Source organism: Podarcis cretensis (genome assembly GCF_951804945.1).
Source record: "Podarcis cretensis genome assembly, chromosome: 14".
Taxonomy (NCBI): domain Eukaryota; kingdom Metazoa; phylum Chordata; class Lepidosauria; order Squamata; family Lacertidae; genus Podarcis; species Podarcis cretensis.
The window spans coordinates 56110319-56135032 of NC_137183.1; the positions used below are offsets into that span (position 1 = coordinate 56110319).

At 42.6% G+C, this 24714-nt stretch overlaps 1 protein-coding gene across 1 annotated transcript; it reads right to left on the bottom strand.

The window, feature by feature from the left end:
- Window positions 1-3051: 3051 nt before the first annotated feature.
- Window positions 3052-24714, bottom strand: LOC307202745 (vomeronasal type-2 receptor 26-like). The gene is made up of 8 exons (XM_079952947.1): window positions 24304-24714; window positions 22066-22863; window positions 21112-21339; window positions 19010-19136; window positions 16329-16386; window positions 12068-12359; window positions 5508-5634; window positions 3052-4059 (listed from the first exon to the last, which is right to left on the bottom strand). Exons 1-8 carry the CDS (start codon window positions 24664-24666, stop codon window positions 3158-3160), a joined length of 2895 nt encoding a protein of 964 aa, XP_079809073.1. The 5' UTR covers window positions 24667-24714; the 3' UTR covers window positions 3052-3157.

The window sequence follows — 24714 nt, forward strand, 5'->3', positions numbered from 1 at the left end:
GCTGCTCTTTACGACAAACGGCCTTTGGCATCATCTTCTCCATTGCGGTGTCTTGTGTCTTGGCCAAAACCATCACGGTGGTTCTGGCCTTCATGGCCACCAAACCAGGATCCAGGGTGAGGAAATGGGTGGGGAAATCTCTGGCCAACTCTCTTCTTCTTGCTTGCAGCTCACTTCAGGCCATTATTTGTGCTGTTTGGCTCTGTACGGCTCCTCCCTTCCCAGATGTGGACATGAACTCTCTGGCGGAGGAAATCCTTGTGGAATGCAACGAAGGCTCTGCCTCCATGTTTTATTGTGTCCTGGGGTACCTGGGATCCCTGGCCATTGTCAGCTTCACGGTGGCTTTCCTGGCCAGGAAGTTGCCAGACAGTTTCAACGAAGCCAAGTTCATCACTTTCAGCATGTTGGTGTTCTGCAGCGTTTGGCTGTCCTTTGTTCCCTCTTATCTGAGCACCAAAGGAAAGCAGATGGTGGCTGTGGAGATCTTCTGCATCTTGGCCTCCAGTGCAGGCTTGCTCGCTTGCATCTTCTTCCCCAAATTGTACATAATCCTTCTGAGGCCCGACTTGAACAGCAAAGACCACTTGATTCTGAGGAGGAAATAAGAGTCAATTTGTGTTGATGCCTTTAATTGTTGCATTATTAGAAAATGCAGACATTTATTGGAAGAAAACTGGTGAAGGAAATCCCTTGTGTGTACCAATTCTTATCTTTTTCATACTCAGTTTCTCACCCCCCTTTTGTCACTGCGTTTTTCACAATCTGTACTTAAAGTGGTTCACACAAAAGTCTAAACTCTGATTTTCCAGGGACAGTTCCGTAATTCCAAAAGAGCCATCATGGCTTCTGATTTGATCCTGGATTGTCCCTATTTCCCAAGCCAGTTCTGCCACCACCAGCATGGGGAGGAGAATGAGCCAGGGTTTGTCCTGAGTGGTGGCAACAGTGGAGGTGGCCAGGAAGCCTCCTCTTGCCTCTCCATGGCTGCTGCTGCTGGCCTCCCCCCTTGGGCAGCTCATAGCAGCTGCTGGGGAGCAGGTGGGGAAGAGAGGCTGTCACTGCCCAGGCCAACCCCGCAAGACGCACTGACTTTGAGGGCAGGCGGAGGGCAGGACTCCTCTGGGTTGGGAGAAAGGGGAAGGGGAGCAGAGGGGAGCACAAGGAGTCTTGATTTTTTTTAAATATCGAAAATGCTTTGTTCATCTGCATCTAATCTTGTCCCTTTCTAACATTTATTTTTGGGTGTGTGTTTTTCTTTTGAGGGTGTTCAAAACAGTCCTTTTGAGGGACTGTTGTTTTGTATATTAAAAGTGTAACAACTCCAGATCCTGCAAATGTCTCTCTGACATCATGATCCACTGTCCGATTTAACCAACCACAGCTACAACCTCAATTTGACTTATTTAGAACCCTGCACTGTGTACCGAAGCTTTGTCCACTACTTAGGGCTGCCATACATCTGGGTTTTCCAAAACTTGTCTGGGAATTGGGCAGCAAAATGGCGTCCGGGCTGATTTTCACTGAATTGGCAAAAATACCTAATTGACTTCAACTGACAATTCAGAATATTCCTTCCAGTAGCACCTTAAAGACCAACTAAGTTAGTTCTAGGTATGAGCTTTCGTGTGCATGCACACTTCTTCAGATACACATCTGAAGAAGTGTATCTGAAGAAGTGTATCTGAAGTGTATCTGGGTGTATCTGAAGAAGTGTGCATGCACACGAAAGCTCATACCTAGAACTAACTTAGTTGGTCTTTAAGGTGCTACTGGAAGGAATTTTTTTATTTTGTTTTGACTATGGCAGACCAACACGGCTACCTATCTGTAACTGGAATTCAGAATATGTACAGTTAATGACTTCACTGTGCCTGTGGTTTTATTGCATGTAATTGATGTTCGTGAAACTGAGGCTTTATGTCTTAAGATTTTATAGTTTTATGGCAGGATGCAAGGTTGGTTTGTCAGCCTTGGTTTCCAGACTCTTTATCATCTTGGTTGCCCTCCTCTGCACACCTTCCAGTTTGCCAATATCCTTCTTCAAGTGTGACACCCAGAACTGGACACAGGACTCTAGGTGGGGTCTGACCAAGGCAGAAGAGAGCGGGACTATTGCTTCCCTTGAATGGGACACTAGACTTCTCTTGATGCAGCCTAGAATTGCATTAGGTGGTGGTGTTGCTGTTATTTTTGCTGCTGCATCACACTGTTGACTCATGCTAAGCTTATGGTCTACTAAGAAACTGTATGTAACCATATGGGGCAAATGTGCTGGACAATTGCATTTCTTCATAAAGTTCCCAGGAGAGTTGTACACATACACGGTCAAAAGTCTGGGCTTAAAGCAATGGGCACCCAAGTGGTGGCTGCTGACACCCATGGAGCCCATAAGGGATATTGTTTTTCCAATTCTGATGGTTTATATTGCTATGACATTTGTTTGCATAATGCACAAGAATATCTAAACTAGTAATTTTGGCAATGACTGGTGTTATTATAATTTTCATTGTGTACTGATGTCATTTCAAGTTGCATAATGAATGGCTAGAGTTTTCCTTTCCTTTTCTTTTTTGAACTCTACAACAATTATTTTTTTCTTTGAGATATATGTAGTCAGTGGCACTTGATAAGGAAGCTGAAGGCCACTTTTGTCCAAGAGAGAGATTGTTGTTATTATTAAATTTGTTCCCTGCATCACACCCTAAATTCCAGGGGTGCCAATTTGAATAAAATATGGGGGGGGGGGGCAGGTAAGCCCCACCCCACATAATTGGTCACAAGAAGTGGCGCACTCACAGCATTTGAATGGCAGTGCCCATTGACGTGAGGGGGCCTGGACCCCTGAAATATTTTTTGATCAATCTATGTTTTTGGCAGTTATGCACAGTTTCTGGCCCTGATTTATAAATCTGGATCAGACTCTATAGGGTCCAAACTAACCCAAACCTGATTTGCCCTGCCCTGCATCCACATCCAGATCATGATCATGGTCCAGAAAATATAGTTCCCCAGTCTGGAGCTGGTCAAGAATAAGAAACCAACACAGAGGAAACTGATGAGACACAAATCTATTCAAAGATCAAGATCAGAGGTCAGAGTGAATGATATCCCAGGACTACTCAAGCTCTAAGATATGGACACACACACAAACACACTATTTTCTTCCCCTTATTAGGCTTTCCTTGTTGTTCAGGTCAGACCTCAGCACAATGATGTAGCATTTAGGGAAAAAGATGCAACCCAGTAACCCAGCACTGGAGGACAAGATGGAGAAGACCTCCACAGCTACCATGTATTTCCCTTTGGTGCTCAGGTAGGTTGGAACAAAGGTCAGCCAAACACTGCAGAAAACCAACATGCTAAACGTGATAAATTTGGCCTCGTTAAAACTGTCAGGTAACTTTCTGGCCAGGAAAGCCACAAGGAAACTCACAACGGCCAGAAAACCCATATAGCCCAAAGCACAATAAAACATGGCAGCTGAACCCTCATTGCATTCCAGGATGATCTCACTCTTCAGTGACTGCATGTCTGTATCTGGGAATGGAGGGGAAGCACTTAGCCAAAGGGTGCAAATGCCAGCTTGAAGGAAAGAGCAGGAAAAGACCACGCAATTGGCCAGCCCCTTCCCCACCCATCTCCTCATTCTGGATCCTGGCTTGGTTGCCATGAATGCTAGAACCACGGTGATGGTTTTGGCCAGAATACTGGAAAGGGCCACCGAGAAGACGATGCTGAAAGTCATTTGTCGGAAGAGGCAGGTCCCTTTTCCAGGCTGACCAATGAAGAGCAAGGAGCAGAGGAAGCAGAGAAGGAGGGAGAGGAGGAGGAGGTAGGTGAGGCTGCGGTTGTTGGCTTTGACGATGGGAGTGTCCTTGTGCTTCACAAAAGTCGCCAGCACGAAGGTGGTGATCAGGGAGAAAGCCAGAGCGGAGACAGCTAAGCTGAGCCCTAACTTTTCTTGGTAGGAGAGGTAGCTCAGCCCCCTTGGAATACACCCTGTTTGGTCCTGGTTTGGGTAGTTTTCTTCTGCGCACTTGACACAGGCATCCATATCTGGAGGGTGGAGGGGGAGAAGATGGAACAATTAAAAATGTCAAGATAATGATCTACATCTACCTGAAAGAATCAGTTACGGCAGGCAGTGAAGGTGTTTGACAAACTGCAAGAGATTGGACAACCATATTTTCAGGGAGAGGGTTTGAATGTTGCTGAGCTTGGTCTAGTACATGCATATCCTCTAACATTTCTCCGATGAAAATAGGGATGTCCAGTTACATAAAAATATTTTTTATTATTTATACTTTGCCCTGCTGCTCTGGGTAGCTTCCAACAAATATAAAAACAATAAAACATTAAGCATTCAGAAAACATTAAATATACAGGGTTGCCTTCAGATGGCTCAGGGGTCAGATTATTTTATAGCCGCTAACATTTCCCCAATCAAGCTAGGGAATTCCTAAGGAAAAGCAAGGCATTCTGGGATCAAATCAGAAACCAGGATGGCTTCTGTAAAACCAGGACTGTCTCTGGAAAATAAGGACACTTGCAGGATCTAGTAGATGCAGATCTCATCTAAAACCAAGAATGCTCTAGGAAGTTCCCTTATTCCCATAATATATTCGTATCTGCTTGTTGTTATTGAAAATCTCCATAAATTAATTACAAAGTAATTAATTAATGAGCCCCTGTGTTCTGATTCGATACATGATGTCCAATCACAGAACGTTTCAGGATTTGGGCTACTGCCATTGGCCCTTAAACTCTAAGTTATGATGCGCAGCTTGGGAGTTTAGACAGCCAATTACATTGAGAGTGGGAGTGGCCTAGCCCTTCAGAAATGTATAAAAGCAGTTGCTTTGCCCCTGTTGGCCAGTTCTGTTAGTTCAATAAAGTTTCTTGCTGTTACCATTGTGTCTCACTACACTTCAATGCAGATCAGCCTAGCCACCTGAATCTATTTGTGACCTGAGATCTCTGAATACAGAGACTGACAAAGTTTCAGTAAAGAGCTTTTCTTTAGGTATGGAACTCCCTGAGAATGAATTCCGCTTTCACATTTTTAAAATATTCATCTCATTGATCACATTGCTGATGTGTGTGATTTAATGACCCCTTAATCATCTTTCTTCCAATTATCTCAATGCAGCATATATCACTCCCCTCATTAGATCTTCACAATATAAAGGTCTGGTGACTTCTGTTTCAGTGTATCTGAAGAAGTTTGCATGCACACAAAAGCTCATATCAAGAACAAACTTAGTTGGTCTCAGAGGTGCTACTGGACATTTCCCGCCCCTCCTGTTTGGTAAGATAGTGACTGGCATAAGGTCAAAATGTCCTTGCTTGTTTGAAACATAATTTTAAAAATAAAGTTGCTTGTTTAGTTTTCTTTAACGTATGTATTGCAGAATGCATTCAAGGGGACATACATTTTCCAAAGAAAGGAGGAGCAAGCATATTATGCTAAGAGTCTTGATATCGCTGTCCATGTTGCCTCTTACCCTTCTGATTAGAGATGGTCCCTTCTGGACATGGAAAACAATCATAGCAGCAGAATTTCTCTCCCTCCTTCTTTTTCCTGCTGGAGCCGGGATAGCAGTTGTCATTGCACACAGAAACTGGCAGCCCCTGCACAGAAACACGAACAGGAGCTTAGTAGGAATATATGAACCCTCATGATGAAGAGAGTGTGCATGGGCCAGCTGGGTCTGTGGACCTTAAATCAGCATTTCTCATCCAGGGGCCATATAGCCCCCTGGAGGCCCCCAGGATATTCCAAAGGGGCCACAGGTGAAAACCGCATAAATAGGGGTCCATGACAAGAGACTAGGGGGCCAGGTTTCAGTCGTGTGAATTATTTACTCTGCCTAACGTGGAGTGGATTACTGTCATCATGCCCAGAATATGGAAATATCAAGCAGAGATAAAGTAATTAAACAAGAAAAGAGATAATGCAGGATTTGACCAAAACAAATTCTGGAAAAAGGAAGAAACTTTCAAAAGTGTTGAAACTTGTTTACTGCTCCGTCATTCAGTCTCCATTCTCCAGATGTTTGCAGATTATAATACACCTCCCATCATCCTTGATCATTGGCTATCCTGCCTGATGGTGATGGGAGTCGTAGTCCAACAACATTAGGGGACCCAGCGTTGATTTTGATTTTTTTTTTTTGGGGGGGGTGGATCTACACTCATGCTTTATAAGATTAAGAAAGGGTTAATGAAAGATTTTCAAAATGTAAGAGCCACATTACGTTTAGCTTAGAACGTTGATTATTAAAATGGGACACCAGAGGCTGCTGCAGAGCAACCAGGAACCAGGCATTGAGGGGAACAGCTGTTTTGTAAGTAATGAATGCTTTTTTAAGCAATTATGTTTTAGAATGATTTAGTTAAAATCATTCTAATGACATTAAAAAGGTCAGTGTACATCCAGCTCTGGTCTCAGACTGCTACATCTCACCTGATTAAAGCTTTTATGCCACACAATCTGATCATCATAAATGGTTAACTCCTTGTCGAAAGGAGCCTGAGGGTTCAGTTTTCCAACTTTGGCTCTAACCACTGAACCATTGGGGTAAATCCTCCAGTTTGTAACATCGAAACCAACAACTAATTCTGCATTTTCATTAAAGTGTACAATATCTCCAGCACTGTTGTTGAATACAATGCTCTGTAGAAATTGATGGACCTGGATTGAAGAAAAAAATAGTCTATGGCAGAAAATCTTAAATTAACTGGAGATTCAAACACCCATTGGACAGAGAATTTACTTTTTTCTCAGAGCCAAATTAATCTGCAGGAAGAATCAACTCGGTATGGATATCTAATCAGTATGGGTATCTAATGAACTAACATTAAGAACTAAAAAAGTGGAAACACAACCTAGGACACTCTTGGAGCATAATTCATTACTGTTGGAACTAAGAAGAGAAGAAAATTCACCTTCAGGTGGAGACTAAATGAAGGCTTATTAGACAATAAAAATTACCTTGCAGAAAGCAGGGGGGAACCCTGAGAGATTATTTTGAACTAGATTTGAAGCAATGTATGGATATAAATGTGGTTTGGGGCACAATTAAAGCAGTAATGAGAGGTTTTTTTAATACAAAAAAATACTCTGCAAAAAAAGAGAGAGAGAAGAGAGAAGAAAAAGAAAGAGTTACTAGATGAACTGATTAAACACGAAAAACAAATAATTAAAAAACCAGGAAATGAATCAACAAAACAGAATATAAAGATGTTACAAACCTAATTTTCATTGTTGGTAAATCAAGAAAATGAATGGAAAATAAAATTGATAAAACACAAATTTTGAGTTTGCAAACAAATGAGGAAAATTGCTAGCATAGCAGTTTTTTTAAAAAGCAAGGAAGTTGGATTGGAAAATGAGGATAAAACTGATCCATATTTAAAGTAGAATGTCCTACAAAAGATTCCAAAAGAAAAGATAAATCTTTTAAATGCACAAATAATGACGATGGAACTGCAACAAGCAACAGGACAAGCTAAAACAGAGAAATTGCCACAACCAGATGGACTTTCAGCTAAATATTACAAAAAACTGCAAGATCAGTTGGCACATAATGAATTTGAGTAAATTGTCAGATTCTTGCTTATATTACATTAATTCCAAAACAGGTTTCAGATTTACTTTTAGTTAAAAATTACAGGCCAATCTCACTATTGAATAATGACTACAAATTATTTGCCAATATTTTGGCAAACTATTTGAAAACAGTGTTAAAAGAAACAATCCACCAAGATCAAGCTGGCTTTCTACCTGGCTGCCAGATGAAAGATAATATAAGGAATATAATAGACATAAAAGAGTATCTGGAGGCCAGGAATGAAAAGCAAGTGGCTTTGATGTTTATTGATGCAGAGAAGGCCTTTGATAATGTTTCTTGGACTTTTATGAAAAAGACAATAGAAATGATGGAATTTGGAGGGCCATTCATTAGAGGAATTGATGCCATATATTCTGAGCAGAAAGCCATTCTGATTGTGAATAATGTAGTAACTGAAAAATGTGGAATTACAAAGGGAACAAGACAGAGTTGTCCCATGCCACCATACTCCTTATACTAGTCTAAGAGATCCTGGCGAGAAATTATGGTGGGGAGTAAAGCATATAAACTGAAAGCTTTTGTGGACAACCTTGTGATAACAGTTGAAGAAGCCCTGGTCAACATACCAAGGCTGTTAGATAAGATTCAGAAAATTGGGCAAGTAGCTAGTTTTATGAATTCAGTTTGTTTGTTTGTCTGTCTGTCTGTTTATCATTCTTTCTTTCATCTATCTATCTATCTATCTATCTATCTATCTATCATCTATCTATCTATCTATCTATCATCTATCATCTATCATCTATCATCTATCTATCTATCTATATCTATCTATCTATCTATCTATCCATCTATCTATCTATCTATCTATCATCTATCTATCTTCTATCTATCTATCTATCTATCTATCTATCTATCTATCTATATCATCTATCTATATATCATCTATCTATATATCATCTATCTATATATCATCTATCATCATCTATCATCATCTGTCATCATCTATCATCATCTATCATCATCTATCATCATCTGTCATCATCTATCATCATCTATCTAGTAAAAAAAAGGCAAAGGAAATCGAAAAACTGCAACAGTTGGTATGATAAGCATCCTAGCTGACCCCAAAGGACACATCATTGTTCCTTAAAATCTTATTCACTTTGTTTCTGTTTTGTCCTCTAGATAGATGGCAAGAGAGTTCCCCCTGCAATGCAAGAATCTCAGCTCAAGCATCCATGACAGCTCTTCATGTCGGAAAGTTCTTCCTGACAAGTATAATACAGTGATTAAGGATAAGAATAAAAACAACAACATGGGAGGGTTGGGAAGTATATATATATATATATATATATATATATATATATATATGAAGTAAATTGATTTCACATTTTTGAAAAACCTAATAAATACTACTACTAATGAAAGTTCTTCCTGCTGTTCATTCAGAATCTCCTTTCTTGCAACTTGACACCTTTGGTTTCGGTCCTACTCTCCAGAGCAGGAGAACACAAATCTGCTCCATCTTCCATGGGACAGCCCTTGAGATACCTGAAGATAGCTATCGCATCTCCTCTCACTCTTCTCTTATCCAGGCTAAACATATGCAACTCCCTCGACTGTTCCTTGTCAGGCTTCATTTCCAGAGCCTTGATCATCTTGGGCTCTGTCCTCTGCAGGCAACCCACTATCTGCTGACAGGAATGGCAAAGAGCCAAATTTGAAAACCAGCCCTCTTTACTCCACTTCTTCTCTCCACCGCAGCACCTCTCCTCTCCTCCTTCCACCCAATACACAGCTCTGGACTGTGGGGATGGGAACTTAGTTACCTAAAAAATTATCTGATTTAATTACCTGCCATGGTTCCACATTCTGAAATACCGTTTTTCGTCCTTCTTCCAATCTTCTATGCATGGATTTGAATTGGAATATAGCATTCAGAGCATGTGCCACAGCATAGATAGCATTGTAGACATTGTAGCTGTGGCCAGTCATTTTCATTTCAAACAAACCTCCAGGAAGACTCTCCAGATTCTCTTCCCCAGTGCAGGTTTTATTCTCCTCTCCTTCCCACTCCTTGGACGTTGTTAGCAAACAGCCAAAAGCCTGTTCCCAGAAGTCTTGAATAAAGCCATCTCTTTTGAACCACGAAGGTCTTACCATCTGAAGGAACTTTTGGAAACCCTCAGGCTGATTTGAGTGAACTGTGAAAGATATGGAACCATGGAAGGTTTGTAAATCCCAATTCTTTTGAATAGAGTGTGATGCAAAATCCCAGTGAGATGTAACGATCCAGACTTTGCCCCGAAATGGCAATTCCAAGAACGGTGCTACAAAAATGAGCATTCTCAAAACCTGAAAGGATGGAGGTTCTCCATATACAAAAAACACACTGGCTTTTTCCCTGAAGACAGTTGAATAGTATTCTACACGTTGTAAAACATATTTTATCATTTCATCCACATAATTCCATTTTGGTATTCTCATGATGAAGGCATAACAGATGCCATTTTCATCAAGCATTGGGGCCATTGTCTGCAAAAACCTGTCCCCTTTGTCATCATCCACAGCCCAGAGCCCAATCCATGTCCATCCAAAATGTTTGAGTAACTGCACAGCCCCTATGTGCTGTTGGGCTTCGTTTGGGACCATCTGGTACAAAAAGGGGAATAAAGTGTTGGTATGTTGTATTGGCAAAAATGATCCATAAGTGAGCTGAAATAAAATGCACAAGTATTCTTCACATGGTCTTCTCTGTTTTGCCACCAAACCATTTAGCCACCAGAAGTTTATATACAATAGAACAAATGTTCCAGAGCATGACCAGACCCATCTCTGGCAGTCGGAGCTGAAACAGGGAATTGGTGAGCTGAGCCAGAGGGTTGGAAAGGAAAGATCTCAGTACAGAGCTGTTAACTTAGGTAGTGTCCAGAGCAGACAGAGGAGATTACATCTACAATAAGAGCAAAGTCCCCATCCACCATCTCCTGAAACACTTTTTTTGCATCTGGATTTTTGTCATGCTCCGGGGTAGACGCTTCCCTGCCTTCCTCGCTTGATACTGCCTTCTGGTAGCAAGGAGATTTGGCTTCCCACAGATTTGGCTACAGTAGGAATAGGGCTCCCTGCTATGTCTCTGCTCATTTAGTGCCCACGGTTTTCATTATGCTGGTTTGGTTCATGTAGCTACTTCAGTCTGGCCCTTAGTGGGTACGATGGCCATGGATGTTGTTGAGCTATATGTCACCTATCATAGCTGCAACGATGGTATGGGCTTTAAAATGGAAAGTTACTTTTCTCATTTCCTGGAAAGAAGGGTTTGATGAAGTTTTGGTATTTGATAAGAATGGCCAAAAAAAATACATTTTATTTAAACTCAAAAGTGGCAATTAATATAGAAATAGATGCTGGGAAAACTGGAGGTCCTTTATACAATATTGCCATGAAAATAATTATCTCCTGAAAGAGTACACTTTTAATTTTTTTCTGAATAAATATTATACTTACATTTACTTATGTAACATTGTGATACAAAGTTATTTTGGGGGTAGTTTTGTTGATTATTGATAATAATTCTTAAATAAATAAGCTTTTTTTAAAAAAATGTTTTAAAAGTTCTTCTCTAACTTTGTTTTTTAATGCCAATGCAGGGCACAGAGTAATAATAATAAAAACCCATCACTTAAATATTCTAGAAATGGCGCAGATAGTTCCAATATACAACAATCATCTTGGATAGGATGGGAACTACAAACACGGTGAGAGTGAGCTGAGCAGAGCTATGAGGTTCACGTCAAAGATTGAAAAACCTGAAGAGAACTCTGGAGTGAGAAGTTTATAGAAAGATCAGTATTGAAGACTGTTCACAAGCTCTTGCCTGTGAGTCAGGAGATCGGCTTCTGCAAAAAAAAATGTGCAACTTCCTCAAACCTCCCTCTTCTGATTGATTTTAAGAAATTTTCCATCTCTAGCTGCCACTATCCAACTTTAGGTCCATGAGACAAAGGGGGAAATTGGGGGATAAGATAAGGCTTTAATATTGGGAAGGAGGCAATTAGTGGGCTAAGTGAGTCATTGATGTGAAGAGGGACTTGAAGTGGCTTGAGGACTATTGCTGATTCCTCCAGATATTTGGTTGTCCTGGGTTTCTCTACAGGGCCCCACATCTTTCCCTCAGAAGAGTTCTCCCCAGCCTCTGTGTCCCACAGCATCCTGAGAGTTCCCAGCTCTGAAGTAACGCATGGATAAAAATGTTGAACCACATCTGGAGAGTGACAAAGCCCTGAGTCACTTCACTGCAAATTTATCTGAAGTCTGATTTACCTCCAGGATCAGCCCAGTTTCCAAAGAGCTGTGAATAAACCTGATAGGATTATCACTTGGACTGCATTTAACCAGTTGGCTATCCAAAATATCACAGGCCATGTTTTTGAAATCATGATATTGTGCCACAACTCTGAACTATCTGTACTTGCTTGCACACAGCTTACCTGTGGAGTCTTGTAGATGGCTGAAATGACGGCCACGTTGGCAGAGATTTCAGAGATGCATCCTCCAATGAGAGCTATCAGGTTGTTGTGGTTGTGACACTTGAAGTTGGGGACAAAGCGATGCTGTGCAGAAAAGAGGCTGAGGGTGGCCTTATAGGTCGTCTTTGCAGTGTAGTAGCTATTGAGGGTGTGAAATCCCAGAGAGAGATTCGATAAAATGTTGGGATTTTCATTGATCTCTTTGACAGCAAATGCTAAGGCCAGGATGTGCTGGTAGTTCTTTGGCACTGAACTGTAATAAAAGTAGTAGATGACACAAATACTGAGAGAAGCAAGAAAAATATGTGTGTCCTCTTCATCTCTCAGCTCATCTTTCAGTTATTACAAACAATAAATAAGATAAAATTGCATCAAGTAAGTAAGAAGGGATTATTTATTATCTGGATATAGCAAGGTAACTGAAGAGCGTCTCCCACTTAGTGATGAAATCAGAGAAGACAGCAAGTGAGAGGTACAACTGGAAGTCTATATATTTGCAAACAGTGTAATACAATATGTCTTATGACCAATTTAAAAATTACATGCACACACACCCCATAATATATTGCCTCTACATATTTAAATGCACCAGCAGAGGCATCCAGAGAATATTTCCAAATGCTCCTCTCATACACATACTCTCATCAGATTTGATTGTGGGTCCAATGTATTTACAGTTGCAGCAATCGAGTGGAACTGGTCATGTGAAATCTGGAGTAGGCTGAAGGAAGGGCAGGAAGAAATCAAGAGGAAGGATGGAATTGGGTGGTATGCTTGGACCAAAATAATATGAAATGAAAGTTTAAAAGACCAGGTGACTGAAAGACAATGGGATGGGATACAGATGAAGGCCAAGGATGTAGGGAACAAAGAGTAAGAAGAAGTAGTGTGGAGAAAAACAAATGCATGCAAATTCCTCCACCTAGAGTCACAAATAGCCCAGTGGAAGTACTGAAGATCCTTACACTTCAATGGCACTTGTGTGACAAAACTCACTAATGCTTTGTGCTAACAGTATAATGTGGAAGGCTAAATAGATATGAACAAGCTTCTGACATGACACTTTTCTCACTCCAAAAATGAACCTTTTCCTTAAAGACATATTCCCAGTAATTATATTCTGAACATACTTTGCAACAAGTGTGTGTGTTTATGAGAGAGAGAGAGAGAGAGAGGGAGAGAGAGAGAGAGAGAGAGAGAGAGAGAGAGAGAGAGAGAGAGACTTACATTGGCTCATCAATCACAATCTGTGTCGGCTGTTCCATGAAAGAGAGGAGATTGTAGAGCAAGAAGACCTGAGAAACAATTTCACTGATGACCAGGTCTCCCGGCAGGTAAAACTCATGAGGAATAGGGAGGGGATCGTCACGTATGCTGCAATTCATGGAATATGCCTGGCAAACACTATGACACAGCAGCACAAGCAGCAATATCACAACCAGCAGGATCCTTCTGTGAAAAGGGTCTTCCCACGAAAAGCAGCTTCGCATGTTTCCCGCTGCAGAATTGTATGTGGTTCTGATCAGGACTGATTTCAGCAGGAGCTAGCTTTCATGAAAATAATCTGGATCAAATCGTTTTTCTGTTGACTTTATTCTTTAGTGGTGAGTGGTATAAAAATACCTCATATACAGCTAAAGTTATCAATGCCCTGATGTGAAAGCAGGCAGAAAGGGTCAAACTTTGCAAATCAGTTTGTGCAAAGGAACAGAAATAATGCCAAAATAGGATTTCAAATAAAATCTGGGAAGTGGAAGATACAGCAGACAAAGAGAAATGCATTAACATGTGAAGCAGGAATGATGATTAACAAATGATACAGAATCTTGCCTATCTCTTGTTCTAAAATAATATGAGGCTTTTGTAACTTCTTTCAGAAACTGATGGTTGATGTGCTAAAGATCCCTGGAAGCACTTTTTGTTGTCAGTCGGATGGAAACCAGCAATTCTGGTAATGATAGGGGTCACTATTCCCCTTGTTTTTGAAGTTGCATTTTTATTGAACCTGTGAGGACTCCACCCTCTTCGCCTCCCTGGAGTCCTACAACTCATATTTTCTCTTTTGAAGAGTAGTTAGGAATATGTGACACTTAGCTCAGTAGGTCGAAGCTGCCTCTGCTCAAGTTAGAGTCAATTTAACTACACATCCCTGATATTAGGCATTGCCCAACAAGTCTTCATTTTTGCTATAATGTGAAAGCCCAGATTTTAAGGTAGAATCACAATCTGGGGAAATTTGAGGTTCAGTTCAATGGGGAAATTTGAGGCCCTGTTTCATCATGATGATGGGAACATCTCCTTTAACAAATCTGTTCTAATATTGTTTGCCTATAATATCTTATGGTCAAAAGAATTCATTTATGCAGTATTAGTAATATGAATGATGTAATAAAAATGGGGGTCAAAAGGTCTGGGGCCCAAGTATCTTCGAATCTATATTTTGACCATATGCAGGTGTCTGGAAAGAGGTTTATCAGCTGGATTTTCAAAACCCATTAAAAAATATCTTCAGGACCTACAAAACTCAATATAGTGACAAGTGATGGCTCTATTAGTTTTTCAGTCTAGATTCTTTCTCAACTTTGCTACTCCAAATCCCCTGGGAGGTCATAGGAGAGCCTGCATATGCTGAGGGAACAAGAAAACTCTTTCTCTGAAGTCATCTGTGGAGACACCATCATCCAGCCTGGACACCGAGGTCCACCTCCAGAGGCCTTCTGATGGGTCCCTGACTGCAAGAAGTGAGGTTACAGGGAACCAGGCCTTCCTGGCAGTGGTGCCCTCTCTGTGGAACGCCCTCCCATCGGATGTCAATGAGATCAACAACTATTTGACTTTTAGAAGACATTTGAAAGCTGCCATGTTCAGGGAAGTTTTTTATGGTTGATGTTTCATTGTATTTTAAAAAATTTCATGGGAGCTGCCCAGTATGGCTGGGGCAACCTAGTCAGATGGACGGCATATATGATGTTGATGATGATGAAAAAAGGAAGCCACCCAGACTGGTGTTTTATTGTAGGAGTATTTTGTAACACGTTCTGTAATAGTGCATTATTTGTATCTCTATTCTGCTTCAGTGTGTTCTGGGATACTTTGCCTGTGCAACCAAATTATTGCAGTAGCGCAAGCAAAGCAGGACACAAATATACCAAAACATTTATGGAATAATAGGTTGCAGGAAATTATGTGATATGCACTGATTGGAAGAGAAGCTATGACCACCTGAAATATTTTGTGGACATGATGAGCATAAATCATCAAGATGTCTGGGTGGGTCAAGAAATATGAATACAACAGAGAGGAAAAGAGACGAGACACAAATTTATCAAAGATCATGATATTTCTCCATTTAATGTCAGTGAAGGATATGCCCATTATTTATTTTCTTCCCCTTATTAGGCTTTCCTTGTTGTTCAGGTCAGACCTCAGCACAATGATGTAGCATTTAGGGAAAAAGATGCAACCCAGTAACCCAGCACTGGAGGACAAGATGGAGAAGACCTCCACGGCTACCATGTATTTCCCTTTGGTGCTCAGGTAGGTTGGAACAAAGGTCAGCCAAACACTGCAGAAAACCAACATGCTAAACGTGATAAATTTGGCCTCGTTAAAACTGTCAGGTAACTTTCTGGCCAGGAAAGCCACAAGGAGACTCACAATGGCCAGAAAACCCATATAACCAAAAGCACAATAAAACATGGCAACTGAACCCTCATTGCATTCAAGGATGATCTCACTCTTCAGTGACTGCATGTCTGTATCTGGGAATGGAGGGGAAGCACTTAGCCAAAGGGTGCAAATGCCAGCTTGAAGGAAAGAGCAGGAAAAGACCACACAATTGGCCAGCCCCTTCCCCACCCATCTCCTCATTCTGGATCCTGGCTTGGTTGCCATGAATGCTAGAACCACGGTGATGGTTTTGGCCAGAATACTGGAAAGGGCCACCGAGAAGACGATGCTGAAAGTCATTTGTCGGAAGAGGCAGGTCCCTTTTCCAGGCTGACCAATGAAGAGCAAGGAGCAGAGGAAGCAGAGGAGGAGGGAGATGAGGAGGAGGTAGGTGAGGCTGCGGTTGTTGGCTTTGACGATGGGAGTGTCCTTATGCTTCACAAAAGTCGCCAGCACGAAGGTGGTGATCAGGGAGAAAGCCAGAGCGGAGACAGCTAAGCTGAGCCCTAACTTTTCTTGGTAGGAGAGGTAGCTCAGCCCCCTTGGAATACACCCTGTTTGGTCCTGGTTTGGGTAGTTTTCTTCTGCGCACTTGACACAGGCATCCATATCTGGAGGGTGGAGGGGGAGAAGATGGAACAATTAAAAATGTCAAGATAATGACCTACATCTCTTGAGAGAATCAGTTATGGCAGGCAGTGAAATTCCTCTCCTCCCCTCCTTTCCCCCTTTCTTTTGCTTTCTGTTATGTATTGGGTGTAACACATTTTATGTTAGAAGGCGCGTTTTAACCAATCATATAAGCATTGGTAGACGAACAGTCTAATGGCAAGTAAGCGCATGCACTTTCAACTGTCAATGGTCAGTTCATGCTTGGCACTATTATTATGTTGTCCAGTCAGTTCGGTTCTTGTTTTCCTATGAGTGAGCTGTTGTCATTGACAAATGTGAAATAAACGTAGTTGAGGAACTTATACTGCCTTGGGCTTCTGACTTTCCCCAAACATTTAACACTTTCTTTGGGTTTCCTTTGCTCTGGGCTGTTGTTGGGGGATTGTGCACACATGGGGGGCAAATGGTTGGTGGGAGGACCCTGAGTGAGAGGCAGGGAAGGGAAAACCTCCCAAGGTGAGGGTCTGGGAAAACGAAAGCTTCCAGGTGAGAGCTAGAAGGGTCCACCACTATCTGAGTGAGACCAGAGTCAAGAGCAGCTTTGGAGGGAGGACTCGGCATTCTATCTCTATCTCTTTGTTTTCATGTAGAGTGGCTTCTTTTGACTTCTTGTATTGTGAAAAAGCCTTGATAAAATCTTATTTTAAAAAGAAATGAAAGTGCTTTTTGTGTTCATGCCGTTCTTTGACCAACCAAAGGACACTCATGATTTCAGTGAGAAAGTCTGGATGATGCTGAACTGGTCTACTAGATAATTTTTCCATGAAATAGTAAATTCTGCTCTCATTGAAAACCATGAATGCCCTAGGCTGTTGTCTTATTCCAATACTTGATTATGATTATGATTTTGGTAGGTTTCTGGATGAAACATCAGCTTGGTAGGTTTCTGGATGAAACATCAGCTCTGGATCCATTCCAGTCCGGCTCCCGCGCTGGTCATGGGACCGAGACGGCTCTGGTCGCCCTAACAGATGATCTCCGCAGGCAGCTGGATCGAGGCGGGTCGGGGCTGCTGATTCTTTTAGACCTGTCAGCAGCCTTCGACATGGTCGATCACGAACTCCTGGACCACCGCCTTGCCGACGTGGGGATCCAGGGCACAGTCCTTCAATGGCTGCGCTCGTTTCTCTCTGGTCGGGGACAGAGGGTGGCGCTTGGGGGGGAATTGTCATCCCGCCACTCCTTGGTGTGTGGTGTGCCTCAGGGTGCAATACTCTCCCCGATGCTTTTTAACATCTTTATGCGCCCCCTCGCCCAGCTTGTCCGGAGTTTTGGGCTGGGCTGCCATCAGTATGCTGATGACACCCAACTCTATTTGTTGATGGACGGCCACCCGGACTCGGCCCCAGACACACTGATCAGATGCTTGGAGGCTGTGGCTGGATGGTTACGTGGGAGCCGGCTGAAGTTAAATCCTTCGAAGACAGAGGTCCTCTGGCTGGGACGGGACGACATGGGACTGAGGGGGCAACTCCCATCTCTTGCGGGGGTGCAATTAGTGCCAGCACCGTCTGTTAAGAGTTTGGGTGTAATCTTCGATACCTCCCTCTCCATGGAGGCGCAGATTGCAGCTACAACAAAGGCGGCATTTTTTCATCTCCGCCAAGCTAAGCAGTTGGCTCCTTATCTCTCTCGCCCTGACCTAGCCACTGTGATCCACACGACGGTCACCTCCAGACTGGATTATTGTAACTCGCTCTACGTGGGGCTGCCCTTGAGACTGACCCAGAAACTCCAGCGGGTGCAGAATGCCGCAGCGAGACTCCTTACGGGGTCCTCGCTTAGAGATCACATTCATCCGGTGCTATACCAGCTGCACTGGCTCCCGGTGGAGTACAGGATCAGGTTTAAGGTGCTGGTTTTAACCTTCAAAGCCCTATACGGCCTAGGGCCCTCGTACCTACGGGACCGCCTCTCCTGGTATGCCCCACAGAGGAACTTACGATCTTCAAATAAAAACACCTTGAGGGTCCCAGGCCTCAGAGAGGTTAGGCTGGCCTCAACTAGAGCCAGGACTTTTTCGGCTGCGGCTCCAACCTGGTGGAACGCTCTGTCACAAGAGACAAGGGCCCTGCAGGACTTGACATCTTTCCGCAGGGCCTGCAAGACAGAGCTGTTCCACCTGGCATTTGGTCAGGGCGCAGCCTGACCCCCTCCTCTGGCAATCTTTACAAAGTTTTAGTTTATGGTTGCCATCAATTTTGATTTTAATTCATTTTTATAATGTTTTATAATGTCACACTGTTTTAATTGTTGTTAGCCGCCCTGAGCCCGGCTTCGGCCGGGGAGGGCGGGATATAAATAAAATTTATTATTATTATTTATTATTTTGTTGTGACTGTTCCTGTTGTTGTTGAAAGTTTCCATAAATTTAACTGTATTCCAAAGGGGAAAGGAAAGTTTGGTGAAATTTCTCTGAGTGTTGTGCAGGTCTTTGTTGCACTTATTTATTTTTCTGGTTGCTGGGGTTTTTAGATGTGCTTTCCTTTATTCTACAACCCTTCCCACATACCCAAGCTTCTTGAATCACCTATTTTTCTAGGAAAAAAGTATTGCTCCTACCCTTCTGGTTAGAGATGGTCCCTTCTGGACATGGAACACAATCATAGCAGCAGAATTTCGCTCCCTCCCTCTTTTTCCTGCTGTAGCCAGGATAGCAATAGTCATTGCACACAGAAACTGGCAGCATCTGCACCAAAACAAGAAAGGAAGATTAGCAAGAGCATATTATCCATCATTCAACTGTCGCATGATTAGGATTATGTGCTGAGGAAAGTGAGCATGGAGCAGTCAGATGTTCCAGCTTTCCTCCACATGTTGAGGGCTGGATATCTGTAGCAGGGAGTGTCCTCTACATTTATCCTTTTTCAGAACAGTTTTAGGACCCTGCATTCAGAGCTCAGCACCCGGAGGGAGACAGGGATGGTCCTGATGGAGAGGCGACAGTCAACAGCTCCCCCTGTCAGATCACACCACTTGTGTCAGGAGCGAACGCCTGAAGAGGGCTGGCATGCTGAGTCCCAAGGATGTGGAATCCTAGCTGGGTTCAGAAGGAAGCCTGGGCTGATCTGAATAAAGCATTGCAGAAAGATTTATGGAGGCTAATCATATTCTCTGCCTCTTTCCAATGTTGTAGCTCAGCTGCCACGTGTGCACTGAAAAAATGCCACCCCGGAGTGAGATGTGAAAGACTGCCATCCCCTCTCCATCACATTATTCTACAGTATTCCTGCCGTTGTCTTCATAGCAGGTTAAGGAGCCAATGGCCTATAGATAGCAGATGCTCATGGAGCCTGGCAGCTGTGAGCCCAGAACCATGAGAGACAACCAGGAAGTCATGGGCCCTCACATCATCTGGGCTTTGGACAGATATAGCCTTTCTAACCACCCCTCAGCATCCCTGAACAGAATCCCTTGGTGGCTCTATGGGGCTCAGATACTTTGGCACCCAGAGGCCCCTTGATCTGATGGAGATGCAGAGGAGCAGAGGAGCAATTCTACCTGCCAAAGCAGTCAGTCCATGTTTTGCATCTATACTAGGGAAAGGGGTAGGGGGTTTTTTGTTATTTTTTTTGACAATAATAAAAATATTTTTGGTAATAGGGAAATATCCCTCAATTGAACCATATTGCTTCTGTCCAGAGAGAGTTTAAATAGAACAAATGCATCTGAATTGATAAGGCCCAAAGCTTAGCAAAGTTCTTTTATTGACACCTAATGAGAATTAAAGATGGGTGGATTAAGGTGGTGCTTCCGCTGTATCTTACTGTATCTTTGGGTTGGGTTGGGCCAGGGGGGTATTGTTTTTGCTTATTACTTTGGTATTACCAAGGAAGGGCAGTATAGAAATGTAACCAATAATAATCATTCCTGGGGAGAAAATGCCAGGATGGGGGGCTGGTGGCCGTGTAGGTGCTTCTCTTCATGCCTCAGGTTTCATCCCAAGTCATGCTTTCCATGTTCCCCCCACCAGCCCTGCTGTGTGCCTCCTCAAGCTCTTCTGCTTGGCTAGAATGTGGCCCTGAACAGCGATAATCCATCTTGCTTGCCTCTGTGGAGAATAGAGAGCACTACTGGGATGTATCCAGAAGCTTCTGTGTTTGGAATCACTGAAATGTAGCCCATTCAACGCAGGCCAGAGTCATGCCTGCTGCTTCACCCTCTTTGGGTACAGTCACTCCCCACCACCACGGCATATGATCCCTGGATGGTTTCCCCTAAGAGAATGTGGGCAAAGGACTGAAAAAGATTCTGAGATCCTGGTTTAATTGGCTTTGTTAATAAGGAGATAGACTTCAGCATGGCCATGAGTGAATATGGAAAATTGATTGCTAGCATCATGCCCTGAATATGGAAATATCCAGCAAATGGACATTCTCTATGGATACCCCACACTAGAAATCAAGCAATTTAAAGAAAAAAAAGATTATGTAGGGTTTCACCAAAATGAAATCTGGAACACCATAAAGAATTTTTGAAGCCGATCACAACACCTGTCCTTCAGGCTTCAGCTCCCAGATACTGGTGCATTTTATTACACCTCCCATCCTCCTTGATTATTGGCTAACCTGCCTGGTGATGATGGGAGTTGTAGTCCAACAACCTTTGGGACCCAAGGTTGATTTTTCATGGCAATATCTGTTCTTCACACAGCTATGTCTCACCTGATTAAAGCTTTTATGCCACTCAATCTGATCATCATGAATGGTTAACTCTTTGCCTAAAGGAGCCCGAGGGTTCAGTTTTCCAACTTTGGCTCTAATCACTGAACCATTGGGGTAAATCCTCCAGTTTGTAACATCGAAACCTACAACTAATTCTGCATTTTCACTGAAGTGCACACAATCTCCAGCAGTGTTGTTGAAAACGATGCTCCGTAGAAAACGATGGACCTGGATTGAAGGATTACATGAAAAAAGGACAACCATTTATAAAAGCTTCACAAAGACACATATCAGGAGTTTTTTAAACAGCAGGTGTCGGAGGTACAGAAACCTCTGGGCCCTCAGATGTTGCTGAACTATCAACTTCTATAAGCTGCAATTGATTGAGTTTCAATTCAGCAACACATGGGGAGCTGGGCGTTCCCTACACCTGGCATAGGTGGGGGCTTCATCCATCGGACTGTCATGTCCTACTCTTGAATTGTACATATCTCTTTTTCTTTCCCTGCCTCCACATGGGTGGCAGATTATGAATTACAAACAATTCACTAGACTGCCATGGCTTATCAAGTGGATTTGCAAAAAGAAACCAAAATAAAACTGTTCCCACATGCCTCATCGATAGCACCCCCAGGATCCTGCTCCCAGGTCAACTTAAAACTCATTTTGCTACCAACTTTGTGTTCAACAAGCTTTCTATAGATTGGTGAGACCATGCCTCTAGCACACTCTGCATCTAAGATTATAAATTGTTCCCACAATGATCACATTGGCCTTTATAACTTGGTTTCCAATTCAGGTACCATCCCATCTTTTACAGCAAGAACAGGCTGCATGGGATCATGAAGGGAACTGGAGGGGTGATGGCTCTGGGCCTAACAGTACCGCTCTGGGTATTCACACCTTAAACATAGTTCTAATAAATCTCAACTTAAGTTTCTTTAATTTTATTACCTGCCATGGTTCCACATTCTGAAATGCCATTTTTCGTCCTTCTTCAAATCTTCTATGCATGGATTTGAACTGGAATATAGCATTCAGAGCATGTGCCACAGCATAGATAGCATTGTAGACATTGTAGCTGTGGCCAGTCATTTCCATTTCAAACAAACTTCCAGGAAGACTCTCCAGATTCTCTTCCCCAGTGCAGGTTTTATTATCCTCTCCTTCCCACTCCTTGGACGCTGTTAGCAAACAGTCAAAAGCCTGTTCCCAGAAGTCTTGAATAAAGCCATCTCTTTTGAACCACAAAGGTCTTACCATCTGAAGGAACTTTTGGAAACCCTCGGGCTGATTTGAGTGAACTGTGAAAGATATGGACCCATGGAAGGTTTGTAAATCCCAAATCTTTTGAATAGAGTGTGATGCAAAATCCCAGTGAGATGTAACAATCCAGACTTTTCCAAGAGGTGGCAATTCTATTAATGGTGCTACAAAGAACAACATTCTCAAAACCTGAAAGGATGGCGGTTCTCCATATACAAAAAACACACTGGCTTTCTCCTTGAAGACAGTTAAATAGTATTCTACACGTTGTAAAACATATTTTATTATCTCATCCACATAATTCCATTTTGGTATTCTCATGATGAAGGCATAACAGATGCCGTTTTCATCAAGCACTGGGGCCATTGTCTGTAAAAACTGGTCCCCTTTGTCATCATCCACAGCACCAAGCCCAATCCATGTCCATCCAAAATGTTTGAGTAACTGCACAGCCCCTATGTGCTGTTGGGCTTCATTTGGGACCATCTGGTACAAAAAGGGGAATAAAGTGTTGGCATGTTGTATTGGCAAAAATGATCCATAGGTGAGCTGAAATAAAATGCATAAATATTATTCAAATGTGATGTTAAATTAATCTATTCCAGTCGACTTGTATGCCATTTTATCTGTGGAATATCAGAATAACACCATCTGCAAGTAATTGCATTGTTCGGTTTAAGTACTTTTACTCCCGGTGCTAGTACTTACTTCTGGGACTGTAGAAAAGGGGTCTCTGCTATGTGGCAGTCATGAAAATATTTGAAGTATTTAAAGATCTACAGGAATCAAGAATCATGTCAAAGGGGTGGATCCAGGCAACAAAAAAAGAAAAGAGTCTTTTTGTGTGCATTCTGTAACTCCATTGGTTAATGTCAATGAAGGACACAGGGTATTAACAAATCATCACCTAAATATGCCAGGTAGACCACAGAGAGCTGGTACACATTTCGGCTCATGCAAGTAAGGTATCAGATGGCTTTGTGTGCAAACATGCAAGCTTGATCGCAGCTCCCTCTTCTGCTCACTTTTAACACATCTTGTCACCATCCCGATCTGCCACCCTCAGTCTTCCAGGGGGAATCTGGGATGAAAGCAGGACTTTCAGATTGTGAAAACAAAAAATTCCTTCCAGTAGCACCTTAAAGACCAACTAAGTTAGTTCTAGGTATGAGCTTTCGTGTGCATGCACACTTCTTCAGATACACTGAAACAGAAGTCACAAGACCCTTCTATATAGTGAGAAGGTGGGGAGGGGTATTACTCAGAAGGGTGGTGGGAATGGGTGATTGGCAGATAGCTGTGATGAGCCTGTTGACGACTCTTAACAGAGTCGTCAACAGGCTCATCATTAAGAGTCATCAACAGGCTCATCACAGCTATCTGCCAATCACCCATTCCCACCACCCTTCTGAGCTCATACCTAGAACTAACTTAGTTGGTCTTTAAGGTGCTACTGGAAGGAATTTTTTGTTTTGACTATGGCAGACCAACATGGCTACCTATCTGCTTCAGATTGTGAGAGAGGCTATGAGGGAGATCAGGAGAGTCCTATATGTTAAGAGGCACTTCAGGTGGCCTTGGGACAGGACTGGTTCCTCCAGATCCTCAGGTCTTCTGAGCTCCTCTCCAGGCCCCACACCTTTCCCTCCAAAGACGTCGCCCCATTGTCTATGACAGACAATGTTCACAGCATACAGCTCCCAACTAGTGATCAAAGTCATGGATGAAAAGGTTGAACAGGATCCGGGAAAGGACAAAGCCCTGCTTAAAACTTATTGATCAGCACAGTTGGCCAAGGAACTGTCAATAAACCTGATAGCAGTATCATTAAACCTGCATTTATCCACTTTTATCCATGAATTTTTTCTGAAATCATGATGATCCCACCATGATGTGTTCTCTCTATTCTCTCAGGAACAGGCTTACCTGTGGAGCCTTGTACATTGCTGAAATGACGGCCACATTCACAGAGATTTCGGAGATGCATCCTCCGATCAGAGCTATCACTTTGTTCTGGTTGTGACCCTGGAAGTTGGGGACAAACCTCCGTTGTGCAGAAAAGAGGCTGAGGCTGGCCTTATAGGTCATCCTGGCAGTGTAGTAGCTGTTGAGGATGTGAAATCCCAGAGAGATGTTGGATAAAATGTCGGGGTTTTCATTGATCTCTTGGACAGCAAATGCCAAGGCCAGGATGTGCTGGTAGTTCTTTGGCACCGAACTGTCATGGAAATTACAGATGTTATAGCTATTGACAAACAACAGTAACAGAAGCAACCAAAGGACATCCATACTCTTCTTCTCTCATCTGCTTGTTTCCAAGATTGACTTGCAGTTTGA